Source organism: Corvus kubaryi, unplaced genomic scaffold, assembly GCF_017639235.1.
Source record: "Corvus kubaryi isolate FWS band 111438036 unplaced genomic scaffold, C.kubaryi_AGA036_p1.0 37382, whole genome shotgun sequence".
Classification (NCBI taxonomy): Eukaryota; Metazoa; Chordata; class Aves; order Passeriformes; family Corvidae; genus Corvus; species Corvus kubaryi.
This window is the reverse complement of record NW_024581124.1, coordinates 1,680,693-1,708,196: the sequence shown is the minus strand read 5'-3', so window position 1 is coordinate 1,708,196 and position 27,504 is coordinate 1,680,693. Positions and strand designations below refer to the sequence as shown.

The window sequence follows — 27,504 nt, the reverse complement described above, 5'->3', positions numbered from 1 at the left end:
TATAAATATATACACATAAATATAAGGCACTGTAAAATGTACCATCATTTGTCCAGGACTGTTATAATCTGTAAAAGTAGATCATATTTCTTCATGTAATTTGAAATATCTAACCAAAACATTTTAAAAGTGTTTCAGGGTTAGAGATAACAGCTGTGAAATAAGCCTTACTTTAAATTTCAAGTTACTGTGACAAGATGAACAAAACCAATTTTGACAGTAATTCTAATCTATTTATTGTAAAATTGATTCTCTCTTAAAAGATACATTCACCTATTTAAATAGTTTTCTTTGTCTCTCCTTATGTTCCAGAATGTGAACCTAAATGTGTCCTGCAAAATGAAAAACAACAACAATGAAAAAAATTAAATATGAACTTGGATAATTTACCCATTACTTAGAGAGAAGAAAGCCGAGATTGTGGTAAGCCAAGATATATTTAAATAAAATTAATTGAAAGAGATCATGGGCTTATATAACCCTGCTTGATGTAGCCAACATCAATGGAGCCTGGTGACTACAGTTTGGGCCATTTTATATAAAAGGTAATCTCTGCCACGTGAAGACACGACAGCACACAAATATGACTGGCATTTATAATGAACATGCTCGAATGGATCCTCACTTAATGCAATTAGCCTATATATGCAAATTATGGCATCAGAAATCCTGCAGCAGCTGCAGGGCTTGGCAGCTGTGTGTGTTGTAAGACAGTCTGACAGATCAAATGGACATATTTCCAAAGACTAGAAACAGGCTGACAGATGAAGATAGATTAAGAATTGCACACGTTTGGGATTTATAAACCCAGATGACCTGGACAGAATGTATTCAACAAATATCAATATAAAAATTTTTCCAGTTACTCTGTGGCAGTGATTCAAAACTGTGCTGGACCACAGGATCCCTCTTAACCCCACAACTTAAATAAAAAGCAGTACAGAAAGCTTTATTTAATGTTGTTTCATGGACCACTTGCTGTGACCTTACAAACATGATGCATTGGTCATAACTAGGAGACACTCTTTTAAAGACTTACCATACTTCCTGCTCTACCATAAGGATCTTGAAAATGAGATTTAGCCTGCAGTCACTTCTAATATTTTGTCACTTTTGTCCTTTGCACTGGAACTGGCCTTTCCAGTTCTGCTCTTCCAGTTCAGGATTTGCACGAGTGGAAGTGAGAAAGGGTAGCGCACCATGAACCATCTCAGCAAACGAATGCATCTGAGGCAGAAACAGACACTCAAAAATACTGAAGTGACTCAAAAGTTTAAAAAATATATATGTATTACGAGAGCCACAAAAAAGGTTACAGACAGAGCTCCACAAAGCCTGCACGGATACATTCCAACAATTCAAGGTGGCAGAACAGGTGAAATACAGACCATAAAAACGGTTCGACATTAACTTTCCAGACTGTCAGAGACAGAAAAGCTTGACCCCATCTTTCCCACACACACACAAAAATATTGACTATATATATATCTCTCTATATATCTCTAGTCTGGACCACAGATATAGTCCGAAGAAAACCACATTGCAATTTCCATATTAGGCTTGTAGGAGAGTAGGCATCATCTGAGGAACGTCCGTTGTAAGGCCCGGGAGGGATCCTCGCGGGCCGAGTTGACACAACATCACGCTTGGTTAGAATTAGAACAGCAACACCCCCCAGCTCATGTGCTGCACATGTCTCCAACACAGAGCTCTGTGCAACCCCCCGAGCTGGCTGAACCAAACTGAGTAAATACATTTGTTTTGCTTAATTAAAAAAGAAAAAAAGCAGATGTAAGATATTAGGGCAGTTCCTGCTATCACCTTCCTTAAAAATTCAAGACTTGAAGACTTCTTTAATGTACTTGCTTACAGACATGTTTTGAGACTGTATTAATGATCTTCAGGAAAATATGCCACCCTGAGGCTTTTTCCCTTGTTCACTTCAGGTTATGTCTGCATCCAGTTTTGACATGGGGGCCAAATGCTGGTTGTCTGTCAGTGCAGTATTTGGCCCGGAGTTTCAAAGTCTTTGCTATTCAGACTTTCCTATGAGGTCAACAAACAAAGTAGTAAAAAAAGAAAATATTAAGGCTTCAAGTAAAAATATTTTCTCTCTCTCCCACCCATGTAATAAGGTACATTTAATTCCATAATACTCAATATATTATACAATTAAAGATACAGAGATCCAACTTTTCAAGGCAGAAAAGTACTACAATGAAAACCTGGAGGCTAAATGGGAGCATATGAACAGGGAACAAACGGATAATAAAATGCAATATGCAATGAAAACTGATGCATAAACTAAAAAAAATCTATTGCTCTTTTTTAAATAAGTAATACAATCCACAGCTACAAATAAAAACATGTTGAAGATATTTAAGACTTCTGAAACATGAAATAAGCATGACAAAAATAAAGAAGCTACTTTACAGGATGTGTTAACTCGTGCTGGATTTTCATGGCTGATCCCCACCTACTATAAATTAGCATCAATTAAATGAGCTTTCATGGAGCTACACCAATTTATACCAGCTGTAGATTTGGCCTGCAGTGTCTGTAAAAACAGGGTATCTGGGCAGAAGAACCTTACTGCTGATCTGTAAATTGCTTAAAGAACTGTAACATGGGCTGGATTCTGCTCAAAAATTAGAATTAATAAATAGGTCCCCAGTCCCACAACAGGAACTATGGAACAGACACTTACATGTATGAGAAAACAGCTGCAGGTTCAGTGCCTTGGAGGCTGGATTTGCTGCATGCAATCTCCTGTTAACAGTTCTGCTTAGATTATTCTTTCAGAAAATTTGAATTATTTACTCCAGGCTATGTGCACTGAATTAAATGCAAACCTCAAAAGGAAAAAAAAGAAAAAAGACTTTGGTACCATTGTAAACCTATGAAAAAGTTGAATGTCTCTCAACTGTGGGCAAAACTATTCACAAAATACATAATCTTTACTGCTGAACCTGTACTGACACAGTGCATCCTTTTTTTCCTCCCTTACCCCTTGTGAACTATGTCAAAATAACCCTGGATATTAGTGCTTTATACACACAATACTGTGTTTAGTCTTACTGAGAAATTCTCTCATGAACTAATGTAGTTAACTTCAAAGGCTCTTTGGCCCTTCAAGTTCTTCAGTAGCTTTTTCATTTATAAATGCAAGAGAAAGAACGATCAAAGTGGAGCATCACTGGGATGCAAATCTCAAATATTACATTGGTGCAAATTTTCAGCCTTGCTTGCATGAATTTCATGTACGTATTCAAAGATACATGATAAAATGTGCCCTTGTCTCTCTCCCTAATCCCACGTGTCTCATAACCCCTCTTTTTCAGGGCCTACATATAGCATACATGATACTTTAAAAACAAGTAATTCTTGTGATACTCTATGCACCAGAGTGAATTCCAGTCCTTAAAGAAGTACTGCATCTTTCCTGAGGAGTTAACATCAGGGTGGACTGCAGATTAATAACAGTTCAAGATGGAAGAAATCTGTAAGGCCATCTGGTCTACCCCTTGTCCCTACAGGCTCACCTCTCACAGAAATTTTTTAAGGACTTGTCCAAATACAGTTTGACTGTCCTAAACAGTTTGTCTCCAAAACTCTGCTTGGAAGACTATTCCACTGCACCTTCCCCTCCATCTTTTCTGTCCCCTTCTAAATGTAAACCATTGATTATCAGTGACAACCCTTTGATTTACCTTTGGTTTTACAACTTTTAAGTAACATATTTGTAAAATTATGATACTCAATTTCCACTTCATTGCTTAGCCAGTGGCATGTTTTAGCCCTTTAAATCTTCTCATTAGCCAGCCCATCCAGTTCTTTAATATATATTGCTCCATCTGTACCTGATCCAGTTTGCCAGCATCCTTCTGGTACCATGGTGCCTCCACCTAAAGACAATGTTCTACATGCCAGTGAGCAAATCTGCATAGAAAGACTATTGCTTCTCTGCTCTGCAGTGTCCCTACACCAGGCATTTAAAATATCACCAAGGCAATAAAATGCACACTGATTTCTACTTCACTCTCTCAGAACTTTGGCCTATTGCAGATGCATTGCTTTCCAGGTTTCTCCCTTCAGGCAACATAGAGCATTACACAGAGAGATGATTAACTTTCTTATGTTCCCTTCAACCTTTGTCTCCAAAAAATAATGTGATATACAAGGGACATAATAACCATGTATTGCAGCAGATGTCAAGATTCATCAAATCAAAATATAAATTTTAACCAGGCAAAATTAAGGTCAACATTTGCCTTCTGGAACAATTAATCTCAACATACATGAAAACAAATAAGATGTTATCAACACATTATGAATTGCTACCAAATACCTGGAGAGCTTTCCATTATAGCCAAGAACTGGAAAGGATTTAACCCCTTGAAACAAATATCCTGAAAAATGATGAATTTAGGTCTCTCATCAAAACTATTCACCAATAGAACCAGGCGGGAAGTCGAGGTCTCATATGCAGACTGGCTCAGTGATAAATAGTAATTTTTAGTGACTTTGGCAACAGTCGTTCAGGATATTCTTAATTGCACACATGATCTGGCTAGTTAGCATTGGTCCAGATCTCAGTACTTTTGACTTCGGAGGTGGTAACTGAATGGAAAGGAAAAGGAGATAAGGAACAGAGAAATAAAAATCCATTTGTCCCAAAATTAGCTTTGCGAGAGTCCTCATATTTTTGACAAAAGTAATGCACCCCTTTCTTGTTTTTTACAGTAAAGTTGTCTTTAAATCCAACAAAGTAAATGTAGTTTTCTAGAGACAGGAAAAAGAAACCTCAGAATGTTAAATAGATTTGATTGATATTATTTTAAAAAGTTGTTCCCCAGGGGGAAAAAACCCAAATTGAAAATCATTTGTCTAACAGTATTGAAGACCAGAGGGAATGTGCTAGTAATTAGGCAGACAGAAAATTTATATCCTTTAGATATACGCTTGGCTCAGTTACACACACTGTAAATTCAACAGCTCATGGTAACCTTGCTGCGGGATTACACTGACGGCACCAGGGCAAGGCAGTAAACTCTGTTATTGCCTAAATCCAACAGGTAAGGAGGGTGCAGGGAAAGCAGCTGACGGCTGTTTAAAATATGTTTCCATCCAAACATGTCCTTTCTTATCTGCTTGGTTTTGCTTCCGGATCAGAGAAGCCTTTCAAACCCAGAGGGAGCAGGAGGTCAGAGTGGCAGATCCTCACTGGTGTTGCGGTCCTTTTCCATGGAGACAAACACGCGCACACACACACAACTTCACACACAGGGAGGTGAATGGCAGACAGGGAGAAGCTGTTGCTATCCTTTCTCCTGCCCCCATCCGGGACCAGGGAGGCTTTTAAAGACGACATGGTGTCTGCAGCCCAAGTGGCCTTGCCTTGTTCCTTCCCAGGAGGAGGAACCTGAGCTGCAGTGCCCGGGGGACACGGAGCAGCTCCTGCCCAGTGCAGGAACCCTGCTTTCCACGGCGGCAGGAAATCAGCAGTTGGTCCTCTGGCTCCTGCTGGACACACTGCTGGCCAGAAGAACTAGGAAGGGACATGGGAAAACTGACTGATCCTGGACTGACCGTACTTTTTCACAGCACAACTGGTACACGACAGATTGGTTGGACAGACATGCGCACAATGGCTTTAGCGCTCTCTTGCAGGAAGGAAATCTGCTCTGTGGTGGTCTTAGGTCATAGCCAGTTCCCGCCTGTCAGTTCAGGAAGAGTCTAATAGACTGTACAGTTTTATTATTCCTTCAAGAATAAGGCTGCAGCTGGTTTTTGGCCAAAAGAGAAAGATGAAAACAGAACAAACCCAAAACAAGAAAAGGAGAGTGGCCGACTGCTGCTGCTCCTTCTTTGTTGTTATTTGAGTCTTCACAGTGCTCCTAGCTTCATGGCTGGCTGAGTGGATGGCTCTTTGTTTTTAATTCATTTTATTTTACACTGAAATTTCATAGGTTGTTCCACCTACTCCAGACACCTTCTTAACATTTGAGTGTCTAGCAGGGCTGACAGGCGTCCCCTGGGAACTTGATGTTGAACCCAACCTGGCTATTCCTTTTGGCTGTCCATTTATTTTATTGTGAGGTGTCTTCAGCTGCATGTCATCCCTGCATCAAAAGAAATATCAAAAGATGCAATATTAGTGACAAAGTGTGATAGCAGAATGGCTTCATTCAGAATAAGCAATTACCCCTGTCACCCTGAGTCCCAGCATTGCAAAATATTCAAGCCTGGGAGCAGGCTGGTTGAAGCCAATGCACTTGATGAAAAGCCACTGAAATGAGAGGATTAATTTGGCCATTAGGTTAGTGGACCACACCCCAGTAATATTTGTTCATTTAATTATTTGCTTAAATGCTTTGTTGATCCAAACTAATTGCATAGGCATTTGTAGGACACAGCAGGGTTTAACTGTCACCACTGCTCACTGCTGACCTTAAGCCAAACTGTGTCTTAAAATCAGAAATAAATTCTCAGAAAAAATATTTCCCAGTTAAATATCCAGTTAAACAAAACTTTGTTGCTCATCTCTGAAACAACTTGCTGACACTTAAGGAGACCTACAGTAATTGTTCTCCCACATTTCAGTAAGTTTTCCAAAATTGTTGGATAACAGGAGAGAGAAACCTGCAACCTCAACCAGAGGCCAGCACGGCGCAGTAAGTGCCAGATACAAAGGAAACTTAGATATTTCTGAAGAGCGCTCCAGGCCCCAGCTAAGCTGAAATACTGCATCCTCAGCAGGATCATGATCTCTTCAGGCTTTGCAAGCTCCACAGTTTCCAGAAGGAAAAGAGAAGCACATGCAGAAGCTGCAGTTGAGGATCTTGCTCAGATGGCACTTACTGAGGCTCTTGGCACAGCAAATCCTCTCTCTCCACGCTTTCTCACAGAAAGGAAAGAAGCAGCAAGGCCTTAAGGTAATGTTATGAAGCTCTGTGCTTTTATCAGCAGTTCTGTACTATGGACACTCAACACTGGGTGCACTGAGGGAAATATCCAAGCAATGTCTGGGTCCAGCCTCCCTTTAGGATGCAGCTCCACCCTTTTGTGCATAAGGGGAGGGATAATCTGCCTCATGCCTTGGAAATAATTCCCCAGTTCACCTATGATACTGCATCACTACAAATTTACAGCATAATTGACCACCTGCAGTTCCAGGTACAGCAGAAGTGCAAACATTTTGTCATGATGAGGTTTCTGTGGGGGTGTGACAGAACTGAAGAGCACCCACAAACCTCCTGCCCTCATGGCCCACAGCAAACACCTTATTTGGGCCGCGCTCTTGCTCACAAGCAGATTCCCACTACTATCAGCCCCTCAAGCAGTACATACCTCTGTGCTCCCACTGACTGCACCTCTGTAATTTCCACAGTGTTTACAAACGACACAGCCTTCGGGCCTCCGTAAGAGGGTGACCTAGGCATCCCTGTGGGGGATGATGGGACCTGGTGGCCTGGGGATTTGTAGGAGCCATTGCTCACCCTGCCCTGTAGTGCTTGATGGGACTGCACATTATTATTGGCTAAATCAGCTTGCAGAGAGGTTGTGGAAGTCCTTGGTGCTCTTGTCATTGCACTTGAGAGTGAAGACACTGAGGACTGCAGTATAGGGTTCCTTGTGCTAAAGCTGGTGGCAGCCATCAGATTGTCCCTGGATCCGTATCTCATGGCCATGCTGCGTGGGTCTTCCGAGAGCGTGCTCACTTGCTGAAGGCTGTAGGAGCTGGGCGTGTCATAGACACCTGAGTCTGCAAACACCGAATCAGGGTGTGAGTGAAGGAGCTTCTCCCTCTCTTCCATCTCTTTCCTTTCCTGGATGGATGCCATAATTGTCTTGGAAAGGTTATCATAGCGGACTGGGGAGGGGTCTCGCTGATGTGGGGCCGGGCCCCCCAGCACTGGGCTGAAGCTCTGTGGTGGCTGGCGCTGCAGCTCGCTGCCCCGGAGGTGGCACATTTTGGCTGACAAGTATGGGGAGTGGTACCCGACAGAGCTGACTGCAGAATGGGCAATGCACTTCCTCCCTGAGGGAGACATGGGGTTCAGCAAACTGTCATACGAAAGACTCCCATTTCTGTTTGACAGGGAATTGGGAGAAAAGATGCTTTTGTAAGGGGTGGAAGCTGCCCCTTCAGACTTTATTGGATGAAGGGGCACTTTGTCTGTCCCTCTCCTGCCAGCAGATTTCAGGCTCAGGGATCGTGAATTGATGGCAAAGGAATCTATCTGGAGTGGGGAAGACTGAGAGGTCTTGTGGAGGGAGCTCTTCCGGTAGCTGGGGATGTCCAAGCTGGGTTCGGACTGGTAATCAAGGCTCCTGCCATCCTCTTCTATCAAAGCCCCTTGACTGTGTCCCTCCTGCAAGGTGATCTAAAACAGAGATGAAGATGAGAAACAGAAGCCAGTGACACGTAATTACAGGGCTGCTCTCTCAGTGAGTGCATGGGAAGGACAGAGCTGAAGGTCTTCCCTCTGACCGTCAGCCCAGGTTCATGACAAGAAAATCTCCTGACTCCTGTTCAACATCTGGATTAGCACCTTAGAAGCAAAAAGTAGTTATTTTTACTAAGTGCTAAATAATAGTGACAGTAAAAAGTAAGTTAATACATGGACACTGAAAAACAATGAATGAGAGACCTAAGGTGAGACTCAAGTCTCAGCCAAGGTAAATCAGATTGTAATCTGATGATACTGCCCTTGGAAAAAGCACTGCACTTCACGTTTTCTACAAATAGCTCTTGAGTTGAGGGATGTCAGGTTTTGTGTGCTGAGACAGAAATACTTTGAGCTTCATTTCAACACACTGGGGACCAGCACACCCTTATCCACTCTACTCTGTGCTATGAATATTCAGTAAATCTGAATTTCTGGTCATAGGTCTTCAAAATTCGGCACCTAACCTTAATTACAGCAGAGAGGCTCCTTCCCACCATTTATACAACAAAATGAAGCAATTTTCTCTTTTTTATTGCCTGTGTAGGAGAAAGTGGCCACATCAGAGAAAGAAACAAAGGCCATAATTTATTTATGTGCTCTGAAAACAGATAGGACTTCACTTTGTTTTACTCTATGAAAATTGCTCAGAGTTCTGTTCACTTTAAATGCCATTCTGTGCAGCAAATAGCTTTTGCTGTTATTTTTAAGGAAGAGTTTGCCATAACGCACAATAAATTGGCTACACTGGCTCTGCAAACAAAGAATTATTATCAGTCACATATTTAATAAGAAATGCAGTTGACATGGCTTTTTCTTTGGTTTCTTTTAAAGGAAAGCTATCAAAAGAAAAAACTGAATCACAAACCCCTGGTTTATTGTGGATTTTTAAAAAAAGTTTTTTCCTTTGAGCTATAAGATAGAGAAATATGCAAAATGGCTCACTCTCTTCTAGAGCATGGTGCTAAATTTGGCCTTCTCTGGAAAAAGGAGACCAACTGACAGCCTGTAAAGGAGGATGAGAGCAATGACGTAGCTTTTAAGTATATTTGTGCTACTTATCCTTGTGTCCCAAATGCCTCTTTCCTAGCAGCTTTCACTGCTCAAAAGCAGAATTACATTGACAGGCTGAAGAAGTAATACAGAACAGACACCATGGCATTCCTCACACAGCCCAGTCTCTTTCCCTCTGTACCTCCTGCTCAGGCTTGGCATAAAAATGCATGCCCTCCTATCAGCTCGCCACGTGAAGCCCATTTTATGGTACTCCCAGCTGATACTAGAGAGTTGTGACTTCTATAAAACTGAACAAGCCCCCAGAGCTTGCACACCAGTCAGCAACAGCAACAGCACTGTTTTGGGTTAGAATTGAAACAGCAGTCCTCAGAGTGAAGGTGCTGTTCCCTGTTATCATTTCACAGCACTGTCCAGTCCCCTGGCCTAATCAGAACCTCCCCTGTATCTATATTGCATCTCTGGCTGTGCACTGAATGAACACGACAAGCCTGTCTTCCTTGGCTCCCTGACTTTTGGCATTATGACTCAGTGTGCTGTGGTTTCCACAGTTCAAAATTGCTAGATGATGCCTGTAAATAGACTATTTTGAATTGGATGCCAAGCCATTTTTCACGTAATAAAGTGAAAATGATAGGATATTAAACTTCTTGGATACAGTGAACACACTGTTGTTCTTGTGTTCCCTTTCATAAGCCACTCGCTTCTTCATTAAGTGGACAAATCCAGAGAATAAGATTTACCATTTCTGCAGTAAGACTAGAACTCAAACTTGGTCGTAGCTGGAATTCCACTATCACCATCTTTCTTTTCCAAATGAGAAGGATTCATGAAAAGCTTTCCTCACCATTTAAGGAACATTCTGTCTTATTACAGTGTTGCTGCAGTCAATTATTTTTATCTACCATATTTTCCTTTCCTTACTTCTTTCATAATACTCCTTCCTATCACCCCCTTCTTGTTATTCCATGGGTGACACTGAAGGACCTGATGAAATTAATTTTGAGAAAACTGCACTGTGTGTGGTATGTGTTTTTAAGGGTGTCTCCACTGGTGTGTGAAGACTTGGATATATATTGCAAATATACAAGTTAGACCAGTGATTTTCAAACTGCTGCTCTCAGGCCCTGGGGGCCAAGGAATATTTGCAATAAATCCATGAGAAATAAGTTTCATAACTTCTAAGCAAAAGAGAAAACTATCAAAATTCCAGAGCAAATCTGTCTAATTGTTTGGACCTCAGTTTTCTTGATAGGTGAAAACGAAGCCAAGTATTAGGAAGGTGTTTTTTTCCATATAACCCAAATGCACTGAATAGGTGCTAAGGAAGGTCAAACACGAGGAGCCTTCCATTAATTTTCTCTAAAATATCTCTTGGGATGCTTTAAAAGTTCTTTCTATTTTGCAAGCTGACATCCTAAGGGATCAGTGAGTACACTGACTGTTGGCTAAAGGGTCTGATCCAGAGAAGCACTCAGCATGCCCAGCTCCCTCTGAAGGGAATGTGAGGTGGCACCTCTGCCAGGAGAAGCCAATGGGAGGTGACACTTCTCAGCATCTCAGGATCAGGCCGAGACACCGGAACAGTGGCAGCACACGCCTGGCAGCGGGACAGCCGTGTCAGCAGGGGAAAGCTGTGAAATCAGACATGTTTCCATAAGGGGCACAGTGAAAATAATACACTGTCGCACAACAGTGCCAAGTGTTGTTATTTACTTTTACACTCTGACATTCACTAGGGCCCTGCAGTGAATTAATGCTCAGCTCCACACTGCCTGGGAGCAGAAACTCCGGGGCTCACTCACCTGCTCGGCCGTGGCATGGTAGTGGACTTTGGGATTGTTGCTGAAAGCTGGTCGGTATTTGTACATGGCAGGAGTAGGAGGGCTGATAAGTTTGGGTGAGAGGCCACCTTCTGCAAAAGGAAAAAAAAAAGTACTTTCTATTAAAATGTGTGTGGAAAGAAAGCTGTCAGCCATAATTCCTTGCTATCCATCCTCCTCTGCAAACAGATCTGCTCTGGAGAGAATAAAACTTGCAGTACTTTTGTGTAGCATTCCACCAAAATCAATAGGGCTCCTATGGCAGTAACAGCACATTGCTGCCAGAGCTTTCTTCTACAGAGAAAAAGAAACAAGGCACAAAACATATTGAGTGGGGTGACATGCTTCGGTGAGCAGTAATTTTGCCTAATTTGAAATACTAAATATTTGTGTTGAATTCAGCTACTAGCTCTGTCTGGGAAAAAAAAGGTTTTTTTAACAATATCAAAGCATTAAATTTACATTCTCACAAATGAAATAATTCAGTTTGCAATACCTAAGAATTTCATGCTAATATTTCTGATTCCTTAGTTAAAAATGACATTTTTCATTTAAAAATTTATCAAAAATTTAAGAAGGGGTTTGAAAGAGTTTATAAACTCTGCAAAACTGACATGAAGCATTCAACCTAGGCTTGAATGAACCACTTCAAGCTGGCTTTTCTCTCCCTTCCCTGCTGTTAATTCCCCTAGTCTGGAAATATATATATAGAAATCCTATAAATAGAAAAGCCCTATAAATAGAAAAAAATCCTATAAATAGAAAAAAAGCCTTCACCCAGATGTTTTGAAAAAATAGAAGAAACCTTTTAAAGAGGGTGAAATATTTTCTCATTATAAAAATAAAACATTGATCATGCCAACTGTACCTTCACTGGTGCCCAGCTGCCCTTTTAGCTCAGAGTACTTGCTTGGATCTCCTTTGGGTGGAAGAGGTGGTTGCACATCCATATTTTTATCCTCCAGACCTTCCAGGCTGATTTTAGACTGAAAATGATCAAAAAAAATCAATCATTACATGCAGCTTGGTTAAATAACAGCGTGTGTCAGAGTGCTGGATGTACCAGAGAACCAGAACTACCTATACCTATAATGACAAACAGGATTTAGCATCCACTCCAGACAAGGACTGTCACTTGTAAAATTAGCATTGTCATAACCAGCCAGGAGAATTTTAAATGCACTATCCTGGTCTACTTGGCATGCTAAATACCATTATCATCATGCTAATTAATATGTGGTAGAAGACAATAGTGTTTTCTAGCATTTTTCAGTAGCTTTCCAGGTAGCTCTCAGCAAGTAACTATCCAAAGAGTGTAGGAAGTAACTATCCACAAAAATCTTCCAAGTTGGCTTCCTTTGAATCCACTGCTTTTTATAGGACTAAACAAATCCTTCTCTACTATTCATGCCAGGAGAAGCTGAAAAGAGAAGAGGAGAGAAGAGAACTCAGCTCCTGAGTCAATATTCCTTGACCTGGACCACAAGCCTTCCTGCAGCCTGGAAGCTCAGAACATTCTTTGAAGTAGAACAGCTGACCTGGTCTGGTGGTACAAGAGCTCATTAAAATTCATTTGAACACCAAGAGGTGACAATTCTTGGGACAGAAAATAACTACTGCAAAGAACAACCAACTCTTCCAAAAGAAGCCCCGAGGGATTCCATTCTAGAGCTGCCTGTTACTGGATCAAGAGCTGCTCTTACTGAACCTGGGTTACTTTCAGAGGATGAAGTTTATGACAAAGACTCAACCTCTATCATTTTCTGCATCATCTCAAAAAGATTTGTCAATGACAGACTCATTCCCAGGCTTGATAATGCTCAATCCATGCCCTTCAAAAGCAGAGCTTGGAGATTTCCTCACCTTGCTCCGGTTGAGGTTGGCTTGGATGCCGTTGTCACTGATCTTCACTGTGATCTGTCGCTCAGACAAATCAGGTCTCAGGAAAGGAGGCTTCACACTCACAGCTTGCTTTTTCTTGGGCTCGACCACATACCTGGTTAATTGTGCAACAGTCATCATTAAAATAAACAATAACCTAAGAACAAGGCTTAGAGACAAGAAAATCTTCCCACTTCCAGGTTATGATTTAAGAATGTGTCAGAACCTAGGTAAGAACTTCCATTTATTTCAATGTATGTAATAATTAGGCAGCAATAAAAAATTATTTTTTTTAGTGAGCAGAAGGAGAGGATGCATTAAAAAAATCAGCAACTTTTGAAGCACTAATGGACAAGAACACGAAGAGAGCAAGAGAAGCCTGCCACCAACAGAAGTGACTGACTAGATCAACCCCAGCTAACATGAAACAGCTGCCCTGTGGTGGGAGTCAGTGACTGGGGGAACAAGACCCAGCACATGGGGAGTTACCATGGAGATGATGTGCTGCCAGTTCTGACTTACCACATGGTGACTTGTTTCTGTAGCATGTTTAGTGTTCAAATAAATGGAGGTAAAAGAGACTCACAAGTCCATAGGAAGCAACAAATCTAAGAGGAAATGGCTGACTTTAGATATCTAATTTCTCTCCAGTGGAACAGAATTCTGTAAGTGCAATTTGCCAGTGGCCGTACAATGCCTGAATATTAATACACACACCAGCTTTCTCTGTTTTAAGTGGTGAACAGGACATTCTAGTAGTGATGACTCAGTGACCTTCAATATACAGGACAATCTGAACAGGTCTTCACAAAACACAAATGTTCTGCTTGCTATAATTCTGTGAATAGCCATGATGACGGTACTCACACCCCCCTCTTAAAAGAAGTGTCTCACAGCATTTAACACCTGGTTCTTCTCATGTACCTTGATCTGATTTTCACGATTTGGTAAGTTTGAGAAGCAGCTACTCCAGTGTCTTTATTTTAACACGTGCAACAGTCCTTTAGGACTTATTTGTTGTGTAACAAAGGGGAATAGTGTCAGGGTCTGGAATTGTTCAACACCCCAAAAAGGCTCAAATAAGTCCTGTAGTAAGATTATGAACATGTTTGCAGGGTGGACAACTCAGCACCCAGAATTATTTATAGTCCATCTAATCTACTGCATTAAGATCCTGATTTCAAAATGTGAAACGATAAATCCATTTCCCCAAAAATAGAAAGCCATAAATAAAATCTCAAGTTCCATGATGTAGACCTCATTGATAATCTGTTTTATGATAATGAAAGTGCCAGTGAGATTGAAAACCACAGCAGCCTTAAATTAGATTTAAGTCTTAAGGAGAAAGTCTGATTTTAGCTTCCTTCCTTTCCTCCAGCAGGCTGGACGTTGCCTGTATAGTGTAAGAAGTTGTGTGGGCACTATGATAACATACGGGTATTTACCTTGTTACTGAAATCCACTGGATAAACAAGTTTATGAAGACAAGGGCATCAGCTCTTGACATAATTTGACAACCTCATTCCAAAAAAATATTTCTGGGATAAGGGTGGTGAATTACATGAAGAAAGCAACTACTTGGACAGGTTACAGCCATGCAACAGGGAAGCAGCTATCACAGAGCTCTGCCTTCAGGAGTTTTGCTTTGCTTTCCTCTTATTCCATCAATGACCTTTGGCTTGTGAGCCCAACCAAGCACATTTTCTTCCTCTGTCCCAACAACTACTCTTCCTCCCTCATTCCCAGCTGAGAGCATTTCTCTTACCTGGGAGCCAAGGGGCTGCAGAGCACGTGTTCCACATTTCCACAGCATCCTCGGGTAAAAGGATTCACTCCCCCACGGAATTTCCCTGTCACCTGGAAACATATTCAGGACAGTGCTCAAACCTCTGGTTATATAAAAGTCACCATCCAACCCTCACAAAGCTAAGAACAAGTCTGACCCTTCTGTCCTTCCCAAACAGATCATTTTTCTTTGAATGCTGCACTTTTTCTCTCCAGCTCTAACACACCACCTCTGTCAGCTCATTCCAGCTAGGAGGCACTCAACTCAAGATCCTTCCCAAAAGGACACCGCTGAATGTGACTGGGTTTCCAAATGATGTGTTCACCTCTCCATGCTGCTCCTGCACTGGATTTGTGTCTGCTCCCAGCCAGACATCCTGTTTTGGTCCCTTTCATTCCCGTCACTTCCCCTCCTCTGCCTTGGCAAGTCCCCTCTGAACCAACAGCAATGTCGAATCAACATTCCCAAATGCTGGATGAGAACAATGTTTCCTCTCTCTCAGATCCCATCCTGAGCAGCAATCAGTACAAACCACTGCCTTATGTGGGATGGTGCCAGGAACTCCCTGGTGATTACAATGTTTGCTTGTAAATGGGCAGGTTTAATAAAAGCCAAGCCTCATTAGACTGGCAGGATCCATTCAAGGCTTCATAAGCACTATAAAGAGTTTGTACTCTACAGGCAGATACTTGAAAGTCACCATATGGGGATAAATACCAATAAAGCCAGGGAGATTAATAGTGGTTGCCATTAAAAGCATTACTGTTGCTGTTTGCAAGTAAAGCATTTTAATCAGCTCATAGTTCTGATCTAGCAACAAGTTTACAGAGTATCAGAAATACTTTAATTACTTGCGCATAAAATAACAACGATGGAATGATTCTGCAATATATTATGCTGGCCTTGTTGATATAACATAAAGCTCTTTAGGAGGCCAAGAGAGGCTGGAAGTTCTAAGATTTGGAAGAGCAACTTTTTGACGAAAACATGGGCCTGGGACATTTGGCACATCTGCATTCAATCCTAGGCTCACGCTGACTTGTGCCAGATGCTGGCAAAGCATTTCATATCTCTGTGCCCGTTTTCTCAAATACAGTATGAAAATAAAATTTCTCCAGCTCATAGATTACAGTACTAATTATATCAATTTGGTTTCTAAAGTAGTTTGAAATCCACTGGTAGAAAGCAGTCTAAGAAGTAAGGATATTTATTTATTCTATTCAGAAACTAAAAATACCAGAATATGAGCAGATGTTGGGTTATGGGTTATTTCGATTCCATAAAAGAATTTCAGAGGCATTCAGAAAGCTCAGAAACATCCAAACCCAAACACGATGCACTTTTCAATCACAGTCTGCCTACTATGAATGCTCGGAACTTACAAACTCCAGAATGAATAAATACCAAAAATTTACAGTAAAAACCCAAAAATGTCTGTACCACTGGCCTATAAAATGTACTGGAAAAAGACAACAAGATAAGCTGAGCATATTGCAACTGGAAAGCTGACAGTAGATAACTAGCAGTGTGAGAAAAAAGAATCAACAGAGTGACTGCAGGAAAAAAGAGAATGTCTTAGAACAGTGGCAAAGCCAGGAGCAGATTTCATGTCCATCTCTCCTGGTCTGGTGCTCTAATTACTTAGATATGCTTCCTCTATAAGGGACCTGAAGGCTGGGAACATCCATCCTCCAGTTACAGATAGCTGCTACATATGACTAAGCAGAAATTAAGACCAGATTGTATTTAATTTTCAAAATGGCATGGGAAGATGAATTAAATCTCAAGTGGTTTGGTATCTCAGGAAACCAAACCAAACTAGGATACATTTTCCAACAGTTATTTCAATGAAACAAAAAATTCTCAAACTTCTAAATTCTAGTGCAGCCACAAACACATGAAGTTAAATTTTACATTTTTTTAAAGTTAAATTTTTTCTTCTTCTTCAGCCTAACATTTTCATTGAGAGTTTATATCACTGCACAAAGACAAGCTTAAGGCAAACCACAATTTGGGCTATGAGACCAAAATGCTCTGTGTTTCATGCTCCTGTTGTTAGCACTATCAAACCTAATGCTTGAGCAAAATCAATTTTAAAATGAAGAGCAGATGATTCTGAGCAGGACAGAGAAAAGCATTTGAAGATGACAGCTATGGAAGCTTGCTTTGTTCAAAGGCCATGTTAGGCAACAGTTTAGGATGACTTCAGATTCCTTGCTTATGTAAACCTCCCACACTCTTCTGGATAAGAGTTTTTATTGTCTTCTTGTGGGATGGAGACAATGTCATCTCAGTTTATGAAGGCCTGGCCTCAGACAGATGTTTTCAACACTCACAGCCTGCCCAGGAGCCAGACAACTCCACAGCATGGAGCCATCAGCCCCCAGGACAGCCAAAACAGCTCAGTGGGAGCTGCAGAGCACCCATGGGTGCAAGGGCAGAAAAAACGCAGCTGAAAAAACCCAAACCACAAAGGAAAAGAAGTATGGTGGAAAAAAAAAAGTGAAAAAAGCCCAGATATGAGGGGCGCTTTGGGGCTGGGGCTGTGAAAGGGTAAAGCACTGGAGGGCACAGAGTTCATCAGCCTTGGGAAGAGGGCTGAGACCAGTGCCACACGTGCAAACTGTCCCTTAGCAGTGGCAGGGGCCTGTTATTGATCCCATCACACTGATCTCTATCACCCACACCATGCTATTGATGTGCACATGAATGTGGGTCTGCATCAACCACAGGGGCTGTGATCATAGACATTTGAGTAGCTGCAGGGGAACTGAAGTTTTACAGGCTTTTTGGCACAAGGTGTCCTGTTGGCACTTGGTTTGGAGAAGCAAAGCAAGTTGGGTCCAACAGCACTGTGTGTGTGTGTGTGTGTGTGTGTGTTCATATGCATGAGAACAAGAGAGAGACACAGAGTGAGACAAAGAGCTAACTCAGACCCTATTATGGGCAGTGTGGGCTTGCTGGAGGAGTTCAAAATACCAGGAGAGAGGGCAAATGATTTAATCTTTTCCTTTCTTTCTTTCACTCAATCTCATGGATTGTTCAGTCTGACTCATAAAGTTTGAACTTCTGGGGTTGATGGTACTCGCCACATAAAACCTATTTCAAGGCCATGAGTAGATTTTAAATAATAAATAAGCCTGGGGTGATGCTCTGTGGCTAAAAAAGGGAAATCTTTGCCTGCAGTGCATTAAAAAAAATATATCTGAAAATAAAAAAATAGGCAATCTTCCTAGATCTCCCCAAAAGCTCCAGTAAGAGCGTTACTGATAAGATTTGGACCATCTTTTGCTTTACCCAAGCTGACTTGCTGGCTTTCCTTCCCAACTCAACACCTCAGCCACAAACATGGAGAAAGGATTGCTTCTTACCTGTTCATTCGTTGTGCGCCCTCGGGCCACTAGAACAATATGGAAGCCAGTGAGACCAATGACTGGAATAAAGAATAACCCAGCCACACACATGACAGCCATTCTGTATCCAAGAGTTAAAGAAACTGGGATGAGTGAAGGGAAAAAGAGTCTATGAAAGACAAGAGAGAGGAAAAGGAGAAAAAAAAATAGGGAGAGTGTCACAGTGTCACAGAACGGTTTGGGTTGGAAGGGACCTTAAAGATCACCCCCCTGTTCCAATGCCCCTGTTGCGGACAGGACACCTTTCACTAGACCAGGTTGCTCCAAGCCCTGTCCAGCCTGGCCTTGGACACTTCCAGTGATGGGGCAGCCACAGTTTCTCTGGACAACCTGTGCCAGTGCCTCATAGTGAAGAATTTCGTGCTAATATCTCATCTAAACCTGCCTTCTTTCAGTTGGAAGCGGTTTCCCTTGTCCTTTCACTCCAGACCCTTGTCCAAAGTCCCTCTCCAGGTCTTTTGGAGCCCCTTTAGGCATTGGAAGGGGCTCTAAGATCTCCCTAGAGCCTTCTCTTCTCCAGGCTGAACAACACCAACTCTCCCAGCCCGGCTCCAGAGCAGAGGGGCTTGAGCTCTCTGGGCATCTCTGTGGCCTCCTCTGGACTTGCTCCAGCAGCTCCACATCCTTCTGATGTTGGTGCAGCACTCCAGGTGGGGTCTCATGAGTGCAGAGTAGCGTGTCGCTCACCTTTAGCAAGGTCTAACTAAATTTCATCTCAAAGTCCATCTGCTCCTAGTCTGGGTCCTCCTCCCTGAGATGGTTAAAAAGTAATGCGAACTCAGTGACTCTGGCTCTACCTACCTTGTAAGAATGTTCTGCACTAATCTATCAAGAGCAGTGACACCCCTCAGAGCCAGTGGTTCGTGTGTTACACCAGCATGCAGGAGGCTGCTTCCAGAGCAAACTCTGCTCCAAAATACAGCAATAGAGTTTTGAATACAGAAAACAGCAGCTGAGAGCTACACCTGGTTCTAAGCAAAATTCAGGGAGGCAGCTCATCCTTCTGCTGGGTTGTCATGACAAAGACTGAGAAAGACAAAGGGTCAGCTATAGTTTCTGGAGCAATCCATGTTCACACAGGTACGACAGGAACAGAGGAAAACCTGCACTGAGCATTTACAGGAGGAGAACAGTGGGGGATCAGGAGAGGCTCCACCATCTCCTGCAGGAAAAATATTCAGATTCATTCTTTCACATTTTCCTCAGTCACCTTGAGTCTTGAAAGACCAAAAGGAAGGATACGTAATGGTAGTATGAGCTGCTCCCAGCTTTTCCATATGGTTTAGTACGAAGATGAGCCCAAAGGTGAACACTCCAACCATGTGCGTACTTAAGGACAGCAAGAAGAGAAAAAAATAGCGGTAGTTCCTCCGTCCTATGCAATTGTTGACCCATGGGCAGTGATGGTCAAAATCCTTGTAAAAAAAGGGAGAGATAGGGAAAAATATCCAAACAGTGAAAGAAAATACATTGCCTTAGAGATGAACCCGAACCACTGTCATGTAAAATTACATCAGACTAGTTCTGCAGCTTTACAAAATGCTTGACTGTCTTTATAAGGCTCTTTTTAGAACCAAGTTGTTTCTCTGTCCATGGATGGAGAGGTACTTGAGTGTTTATAGCATTTGAAGAGAGAATATATTAAAAATAAAGGACAGGCTATTTATCTGCTAGCAGCAGAAGCCCTAATTTTTTTTCATCCTTAGCACGAGTCAATTACAATGAAGTTATTATAACCTAAAATGGTTTGAAGATGCAATACTGCTGCAGAATTTCCTGTCCCACATTTCAGTACTTATACATCACTGAATGAATCCACTTTGAACAACGGACATCACAAAAGTACCTTTTTACCAAGGAGGTCCACAAAGAAAAGCAACAGCTGGATCAGACACAGGCAAAGTTCTGCACAGGTTCATTAATAGTTATGAATCCAAACCTAACTATTTTTCTCAGTCAGAAGTCCAAAGTACCTCACAAAGTCAGATCCCTTTTAACAGGAGATTTAATAATGAGGGCAAGCCACAGACACCCTCTGAGTGCCTTTACACAGTTTTGTAAGCATGTAAATCCACTGTCTCCAGTGGGATTATTCTTGACGTGAAGACAAGATCAGATGCAAGAAATAAACCCTTCTCACCTCTGTGTTCTTCAGAACAGATATTACACTTTCATTGCATCCACAAATGAACTGTTTATTCTTTGCTTTGTGCCAATGCTATTTTTAAGCACTGCTCAATGATGACACAGGGGGTTTTATATTTCTAAGTTTTGCACAACACATTTACCAAAAATTTACAAAATACAAAAAAATGGATTAGAGCTTTCTCAAAGCACATTAGAAAATGAGAGGGGCAACTTAATCTTAAGATCATTTCAGGCTATATCTGAAATGCTGACATAACATCTGTCTGTTATACAAATATGGCTGTATGCAACCCAAAATACCTATGGATTATGAAACCATGTAAGTACTCACTGCAAACATTTCAATTAAGAAAACAAAAATCTGACTACTTTTGTCACAGATTCATTTTTGGGTCCCTCTGGTAACAGCATGCTTTAAGTTTTAATTGGTTTTATTTCTGTAAATGTTGTCTGCTTTTGTTGTTTATTCACTTTTACCAAATTGTTCAGAAGTTTTATATTTGGGAAAATAATTTTTATTGTACATTCTAGACTGAAAGTGAAAACATGTGAACTACAACTCTGAGTGGATCCTACATGGAAAGCCAGCAGAGTCACTCCTGTTACTGTCTCAAAGCTCTTCTAGGATAGACAGGTGAGTGGGAAACAAGCATCACAAGAATCAATAAAACATGTTTTAGGCCATGATTTATTGATTCAGAAGTCATTAATGATTTTTGCCTACATTCCTCCACAGCAGTAATAACTTAATTACAAGGAGAGCTCCTTACTTGGGCACCAGAATAGTAGGGAACATTCAACTGACCTGACTATCAATAGAACTTGTGGAGAGCTAGCCAGTGTCACCTTGCCTTCTGCTATTTTATGCAGGTTCCTTTTGGATTCTCTCCCATTTTCACTTCTGCTGCAGAACTGACTCCCATGGAGGCCTTACATCAGCATGAAACTTCAAGTGTTTATACCAGTGAGTTTTGAGCAATCTTTTTCTAAGAAAACTTCATTTGTTGAAAACAAAGTTTTATGCTGAGCCACCGGGTAAGGTGGAAGAAAGAAATTCCATGGGACAACTGAGAATTTACCATCATCTAAACAATCCTCAGGATCTAGAATTAGTGCAAACATTTATGTTTTAGAACTAGGAATGTTTGATTCAGGTTTTCTACAAAAAATCCAGCTCTATCCAACAATTCACAGCAGTCTAAACAAATTGTGCGTCACAACTTATGAACAGCTATGGCTATTCCCCTCTACCCAGGGACCTTGGCAGCTCCTTACTCTCAGGCTTCTAAAATCCCACATCCTTCTAAAGCCTTCCAAAACAGGACAGACTTGTCCTATTTATCGATGGTTACTAGGCACAGCACTGCTTCCAGGTAATTATAACTTAGATATATATTGCCCTGAAGGAGAAAATGACTGACACAAGATAAATACAGGCAGCCTTTCTCTCACTTGTAACTGTGCTGCTTTCTTTGGGACTATTCCCTTGCTTATGGCAAAGAGGACTAGGACAAAGGTAGTGCATACAGCATTCCAGCTGACTACGGTATTTTTTCCTCTTCTGATTAGTAATTCCTTTCATTTTAATGGCACAGCTGAAAATATTTTAGACATATTGAAGATTTCATCTTTTGAAAAAAATTAGACCTTGCAGCAGAAATGATCCTTTAGAAGTAGAATTATTAGCTCAGCAATAAAAAGCATCCTCTGGCAATACACTACTGTGAATACAGTGCTCTGTACCTACATGTTTGGGAGATGCTTATAGCCCAGAAGCACATCTTACTGTTCAGGGGTTATTTTTTAAAAATCCTGTGTGACTCACCAAGACCCTAAGGGTATCAAGAATCATGAAAATCCCCTAATTCAGAGCAATCAACATTAGAAACATGAATGATCTCATGCACTGAGCTGAGGTGTTGAAAGAAACATGGGCACCTTCCATTGACTGGAGAACCACTTACTGAATTCTGAGTTTGGTTTTCCTGAACTCACACACCATTCTGGCTTCTCTTCTTGTCCACTAATGTAGGCATCAGTTTGCTCCAAATTTAATGATGAGCCTTAAGCTCACACATGACAAGTTAAAATGGCTCACCCTGCATTTCTTGCTCTCCTGAACTCTGCATCCACTCTCCCATTCACCCCTTTTTAACATTCAGAAGACACAGCCAGCATTATAAATTTTTATTCTAATTATCACTGCCAACAAGGCAGACATCGAGCATTACTCCATCTGTGACACACATAACTGAGGGCTGTTCAAATGGTACCACTCAGCAGAGTCCAACAAGGCTACAGCTGTGAACTTCCAAGAACTGGAATACTGGGGCAACCCCACTGCCTGTTTCCAATAGCAGGTGCAAGCCCAGCCCCAAGGCAGAGCCAGAGTGACCTGACCCACAGCAGTGTTACCTCCACGCAGTTGTCACAGACGCTGCAGTGGGAGCAGCGGGGCGGGCGGTAGAAGTGGCAGGTGGCACACCACTTCATCCGTACTTGGATTCCTTTGATCTCCACGTTCTTGTACAGCGGCGCGCGGAAGTCGTCGTCTTTATCCTCATCTTCGTCTGCTGCTCAATGCAAAACTGGAAGTTAGTGGAGATAGCAGAGGACAAAGAGAACAGAGCTAATCCTGTCAGCACCTGGGACACAGGGGCACTGCACAGTCCCCTTACTGGGGACAACACAGAGGGCAGATGGTTTATCACCTCTGCCCTGTTTAAGAAAAGAGTCCATTTAAAAATAAATGCACAAAATAAAAACCGGTCTATAACAGACAAAGATATATTGGGAAGAAAAAAATATTATTCTAGATTCCCATGGTCTTTGTTTGTTTCCTCCTGACAGAAAATCTAAGAAGTTCACATCTATTTAACACCTGGTTAAACATTATAGCGCAGCTGGCATTGGTTGACTGGCTCCAAATTAGGTGGAATTTGATAATGTTGTCCCAGTGGAGCATCAATTACTGTCATGCAGTTCTATATTAAATCTTCTCTAGATGTGTTATCATGATCCAATTTCCATTGACTTCAGAGGGAAATTCTCCCTTCACTTAGATGAGCTTGGGATCTGGCTCAGCTACAGTATTTATCTTGCAAGAGTATTCTCTGGATTAACGTTTGTGTGTGGAAGCAGAGTGCTGTACTGGCACCATTCCCTATAATTTTCCTTCATAACTAGTCACTGGGACTCTTAGAGAGAGTCAGACTCTAAATCCCTTAGGCACTTCTATAAATACAGTCTGTAGGTTCTCCAATACCATTATAAACCTGCCCATGCTGTGTTACACATGTGGGCAGATGAAAACAAGACACCAGAACAGTCAAACCATTTAAGCTCTTATAAAAAATCTGATTATGCTGACAAAAAGTATGTACATTATATATATACCTACATGCATTTAAACGTGTTGCTTTTGCAGAATTCAAATACAGAGTTGATATAAACCAGATTCACATCAAAAATGCTGAAAGCTAGTTTGTAGTTGGTATAATTAGCCAGCAACAAACATTGCCAGTCTCAGCCTAGTCTGTAAATCAGATTTTTCAAGGCAGCCCCAGTTTCAGTTACTTAATACTTCCTTTCCTACTCACTCATTCTGGTGTATTACCAGAAATTCACTCACACAGAGCCAGTCCTGATTCATACCAGAAACACTCAGAGAGCCAACAAATTTTTAAAAATATTCAAAAATGAGTAATGGATCTGGGAGTTTGATTAAGATCCTCTTCAACAAGCTGGGTTTCTGCAGCCCAAGTTCTATCATTTCCCCCATAGGCCAAGTTCTATCTGCCAGAGAACCTGTAAGCTCATATGATATAGCTGGAAATGTGCTTACTTCCAGTTTCCAGTGACCTGAGCAGAAGAATACATTGGCAGAGGAATGTATCTTACTACACAGATTCTCATACTGTGATCCACTGACACAGAGTAGCCAACCTCATATTTTTCTAACAAATTTTTGGAGGCTTCCTTACAGGAATTGTGTGATTTCATTAGAGTCTCAGCTTTTGTATTGCTTATTTGTTGTTTTGATTTTGAAGTAAATTCCTAACTATCAGAAATGTGCTAAGAAGCTTGAAAACCAAGAAGACTAAACCTAATTTCAACAGCAGAAAGCAAATGGAGTGATTGTGTATTCATTTTAAGTCCCTCCTACAATTCCTGAACTCCTTGCGCTGGCAGCCCTGCAGGTGGCGTGGGGTGGTGATATGCTTTTTTTCACATGCACACTTGTGATCTGAAATAACATCTGCTCCTCCTTCCTCCCAGCACTGGTATTTATAGTCTTTTCCATCTTTTCCCTTATCAGTTTGCTTCCTTCACACATCTAAACTCCTGCTCCATTACTTTCTCCCAGGACGAATTCCATGCCTTTTCTCGTCCTTTCCCCACTCCTCTTGCTCCCAGCATCTTCCTGACAAAGCATAGGCACAGCACAGAGATGCAAGGCCAAGGCCACAAATGAAGTGAGAGACAGAAGAGTGGTGAACTTTAGGAACTCCTCCTTCCTCTTCCTGCTTTGCTCCTGGACTCCCTTGTGTAAAGGGAGATGGGATGGGAGGGAAGATGATGAGAAAGTTTCTATTTGATCTCCCTGTGTGTTTCTTCCTTAAATGCAAAGTCCAAAATGAAGAACTTTGTTTGCAAAAGGAAGTTAGAGGAGCCCAAAGGCAGGTATGAACTGACAATACACACAGCACTGATCACTCCTGGGGCCTGGTGATGTCCAGCCCTCTGAGGGAACTGCCCTGTACAAACACACTGGATTCTCAGACTGAGAATGTTTAATGTTTAATTAACCACTGCTATCTCTGCTGAGATAAAGAAACTAACAAGTCCAGGAAACTCCTTAAAACTCCACCTGCATGAGTTCTTCCGAAAGTCACTATCATTTGTAGCTTTAAGCACCTTTACACTTTATCAGTTATCTTACACAAGTGACCGAATCTTGCCTCTGCCTCAGTTTGCCTTTACACACAATTATTTCCTTAACTGGAGTGCTGCAACACTTAATCAGGGGTTCAGAAGCTTCGGCTAAGAGGAATGGCAGAGAGATCCTCATCATTAGACCCTGCTGCCTGAAGAAACCTGGCCTTGCTACTGAGCAAAGCCAGCAGGACTGGTACCTTGTTCTTGTCAGGTAGCAATTCAAAATAGATACTGAATTTGGTAAATAGAGGTGAAGAAGCACAGCTTGCAGACAGCACAGATCCATTGGTTTAGACAGACTGCCTAGAGCAGTCTCTGCTGCAAACTGCATGTGAATAATTATTGGAAGACAGATAAAATGAGGTGATAATTCTCTCATTAGGATGTGTTAAAAGAGATAGCTGCACTGTGGTTCCCATTACAAAAGCTGAGTGATCTCTATCCTATTTAATCAGCTGTGAATCAGTACTAATTTAAGCAGGAATATCTTTCTAAATGTATACATTTTTAGACACTCTAAGGCAAGCCTCAATCATCTGTTCTAGCGTTCAATGCTTCTGCTTTTTTTTTTTTTTTTTGGTATTCTGGAAGGACTGCTTTTATGAAACTGTTTCAGAAAGTTTAGCCTCTCCCCTCTGCCATGCTCTGCTACCTATTGGGAAGACAGTGACTTAAATCCAATGTGCCAGCATGACACAGGGGATAGCAATCAAAATCACATCACCCAGGAGAGCTGTTCAAGGAGAACCATTCTACACAACCCTGTGCCCTCGAGTGCCAGTCTGAGCAAGTGCAAGGACAACTGACACTCAGGAGCTCAGAAGGGAGCAGGAGGATACCCAGCATTTCACTGCCATCCCACTTCTACTGGCAGTCGAGTATAGTAAATAAATAAATACAGTCTACAAGATTACTCAGCACCTTGTGTGTTTGGATACCTGGCACCTCCTTTGGCTTGGATTTTCAAAGCCTCCCCAACCCCTGCAACAGTGCCATTTCTGTTACCTCGTGGGAAAACTCCAGGGTCCATGAAAGTTGCCATGCTGAAGTTTGCCAGTACAAACAAGAAAACGAGTCCATTGTACACTGGGATGGCTGGGGAGATGGCTTTTGTCAACCAGGGGCACCTGTGGAGAAAAAAACTTATGGGTAAGGGCTCTTTCAGCTGTAACACGTAGTTTCTTTCCACTCACCACCATCACACAGAGAAGTACTCTGGGTCCCCCCCCAGCCATGCAGCAAGGCTGAATTTGCAATGTAACAGAAATTTCCACAGAGCCCGTTTCAGTGATCACTGCAACACCCTCTGTAAAGCTGCTTTGTTCCAGAGCACAGAAAGCACCGATTGTTCACAGGGCTCACAGGGCTTTGCCACCCTATTGCCTTATCTGCAACCTGGCGTTTTACTACTCTGTGTGAAAGCTTCACCCCATTGTTGCATTTCTGTTACCTTCTCTACAGCCTTGTTGCAGTTGGGGTTACTTTCAATTTTCACTGGTGTAAAGCAGAATAGGATTCAAACCATTGATCCCCAAAGCAGGCGCAAAGAGAATCACACTTGCTTCTCACTAAGCTTCCATGGTTTTCAACACTCAGAACCAGCACTACAAAACCTATCCTTGGGGGAAGGTTTTGTCAGACCAAGCATGGGCTTTGCAGGTGTCAGCAGAACATGAAAATGCAGTATCAAAAAGAAAGTGAATGGCATATGCCATGTGAACGATGTTCAGAAGCACCAGAAAGATTCGTTGCTTACCCAGTGAGATAAGAAGATAAAGGGTAAAGGAGTAGGAGACTTTGGAAAGAGGATGGGGAAATGCCTGTTAATTAGAGGAAAATTGTTTAAACTGCAAAGAACACTTCCCACCAGCAGAGAAGGGCAGGATGAGGCAGCAAAGAGCCTGCTTTACAGGCAGCTTCACCAAATAAAAAGCAGTGTGCATTCGCTCAGCCATTCGCAACCTCTGAACACCACACCAAATGTACTTCTCCTCTCTGCAGGAGGAGGTTTGGTGTTACAGGGGCACTGAGGAGAAAAATCAGATCAATCT

General features: G+C 41.8%; 1 protein-coding gene across 1 annotated transcript; it reads right to left on the bottom strand.

Moving 5' to 3' along the window:
* Positions 1 to 1,272: 1,272 nt before the first annotated feature.
* Positions 1,273 to 27,408, bottom strand: ZDHHC8 (zinc finger DHHC-type palmitoyltransferase 8). Its single transcript, XM_042034683.1, has 11 exons — positions 27,321 to 27,408; positions 26,459 to 26,641; positions 22,931 to 23,088; positions 19,610 to 19,782; positions 18,326 to 18,428; positions 14,934 to 15,025; positions 13,151 to 13,283; positions 12,156 to 12,273; positions 11,270 to 11,379; positions 7,351 to 8,387; positions 1,273 to 6,122 (listed from the first exon to the last, which is right to left on the bottom strand). The coding sequence occupies exons 1-11, from the start codon at positions 27,406 to 27,408 to the stop codon at positions 5,951 to 5,953; spliced, it is 2,367 nt and encodes a 788-aa protein (XP_041890617.1). The 3' UTR covers positions 1,273 to 5,950.
* Between the last annotated feature and the right edge of the window lie 96 nt (positions 27,409 to 27,504).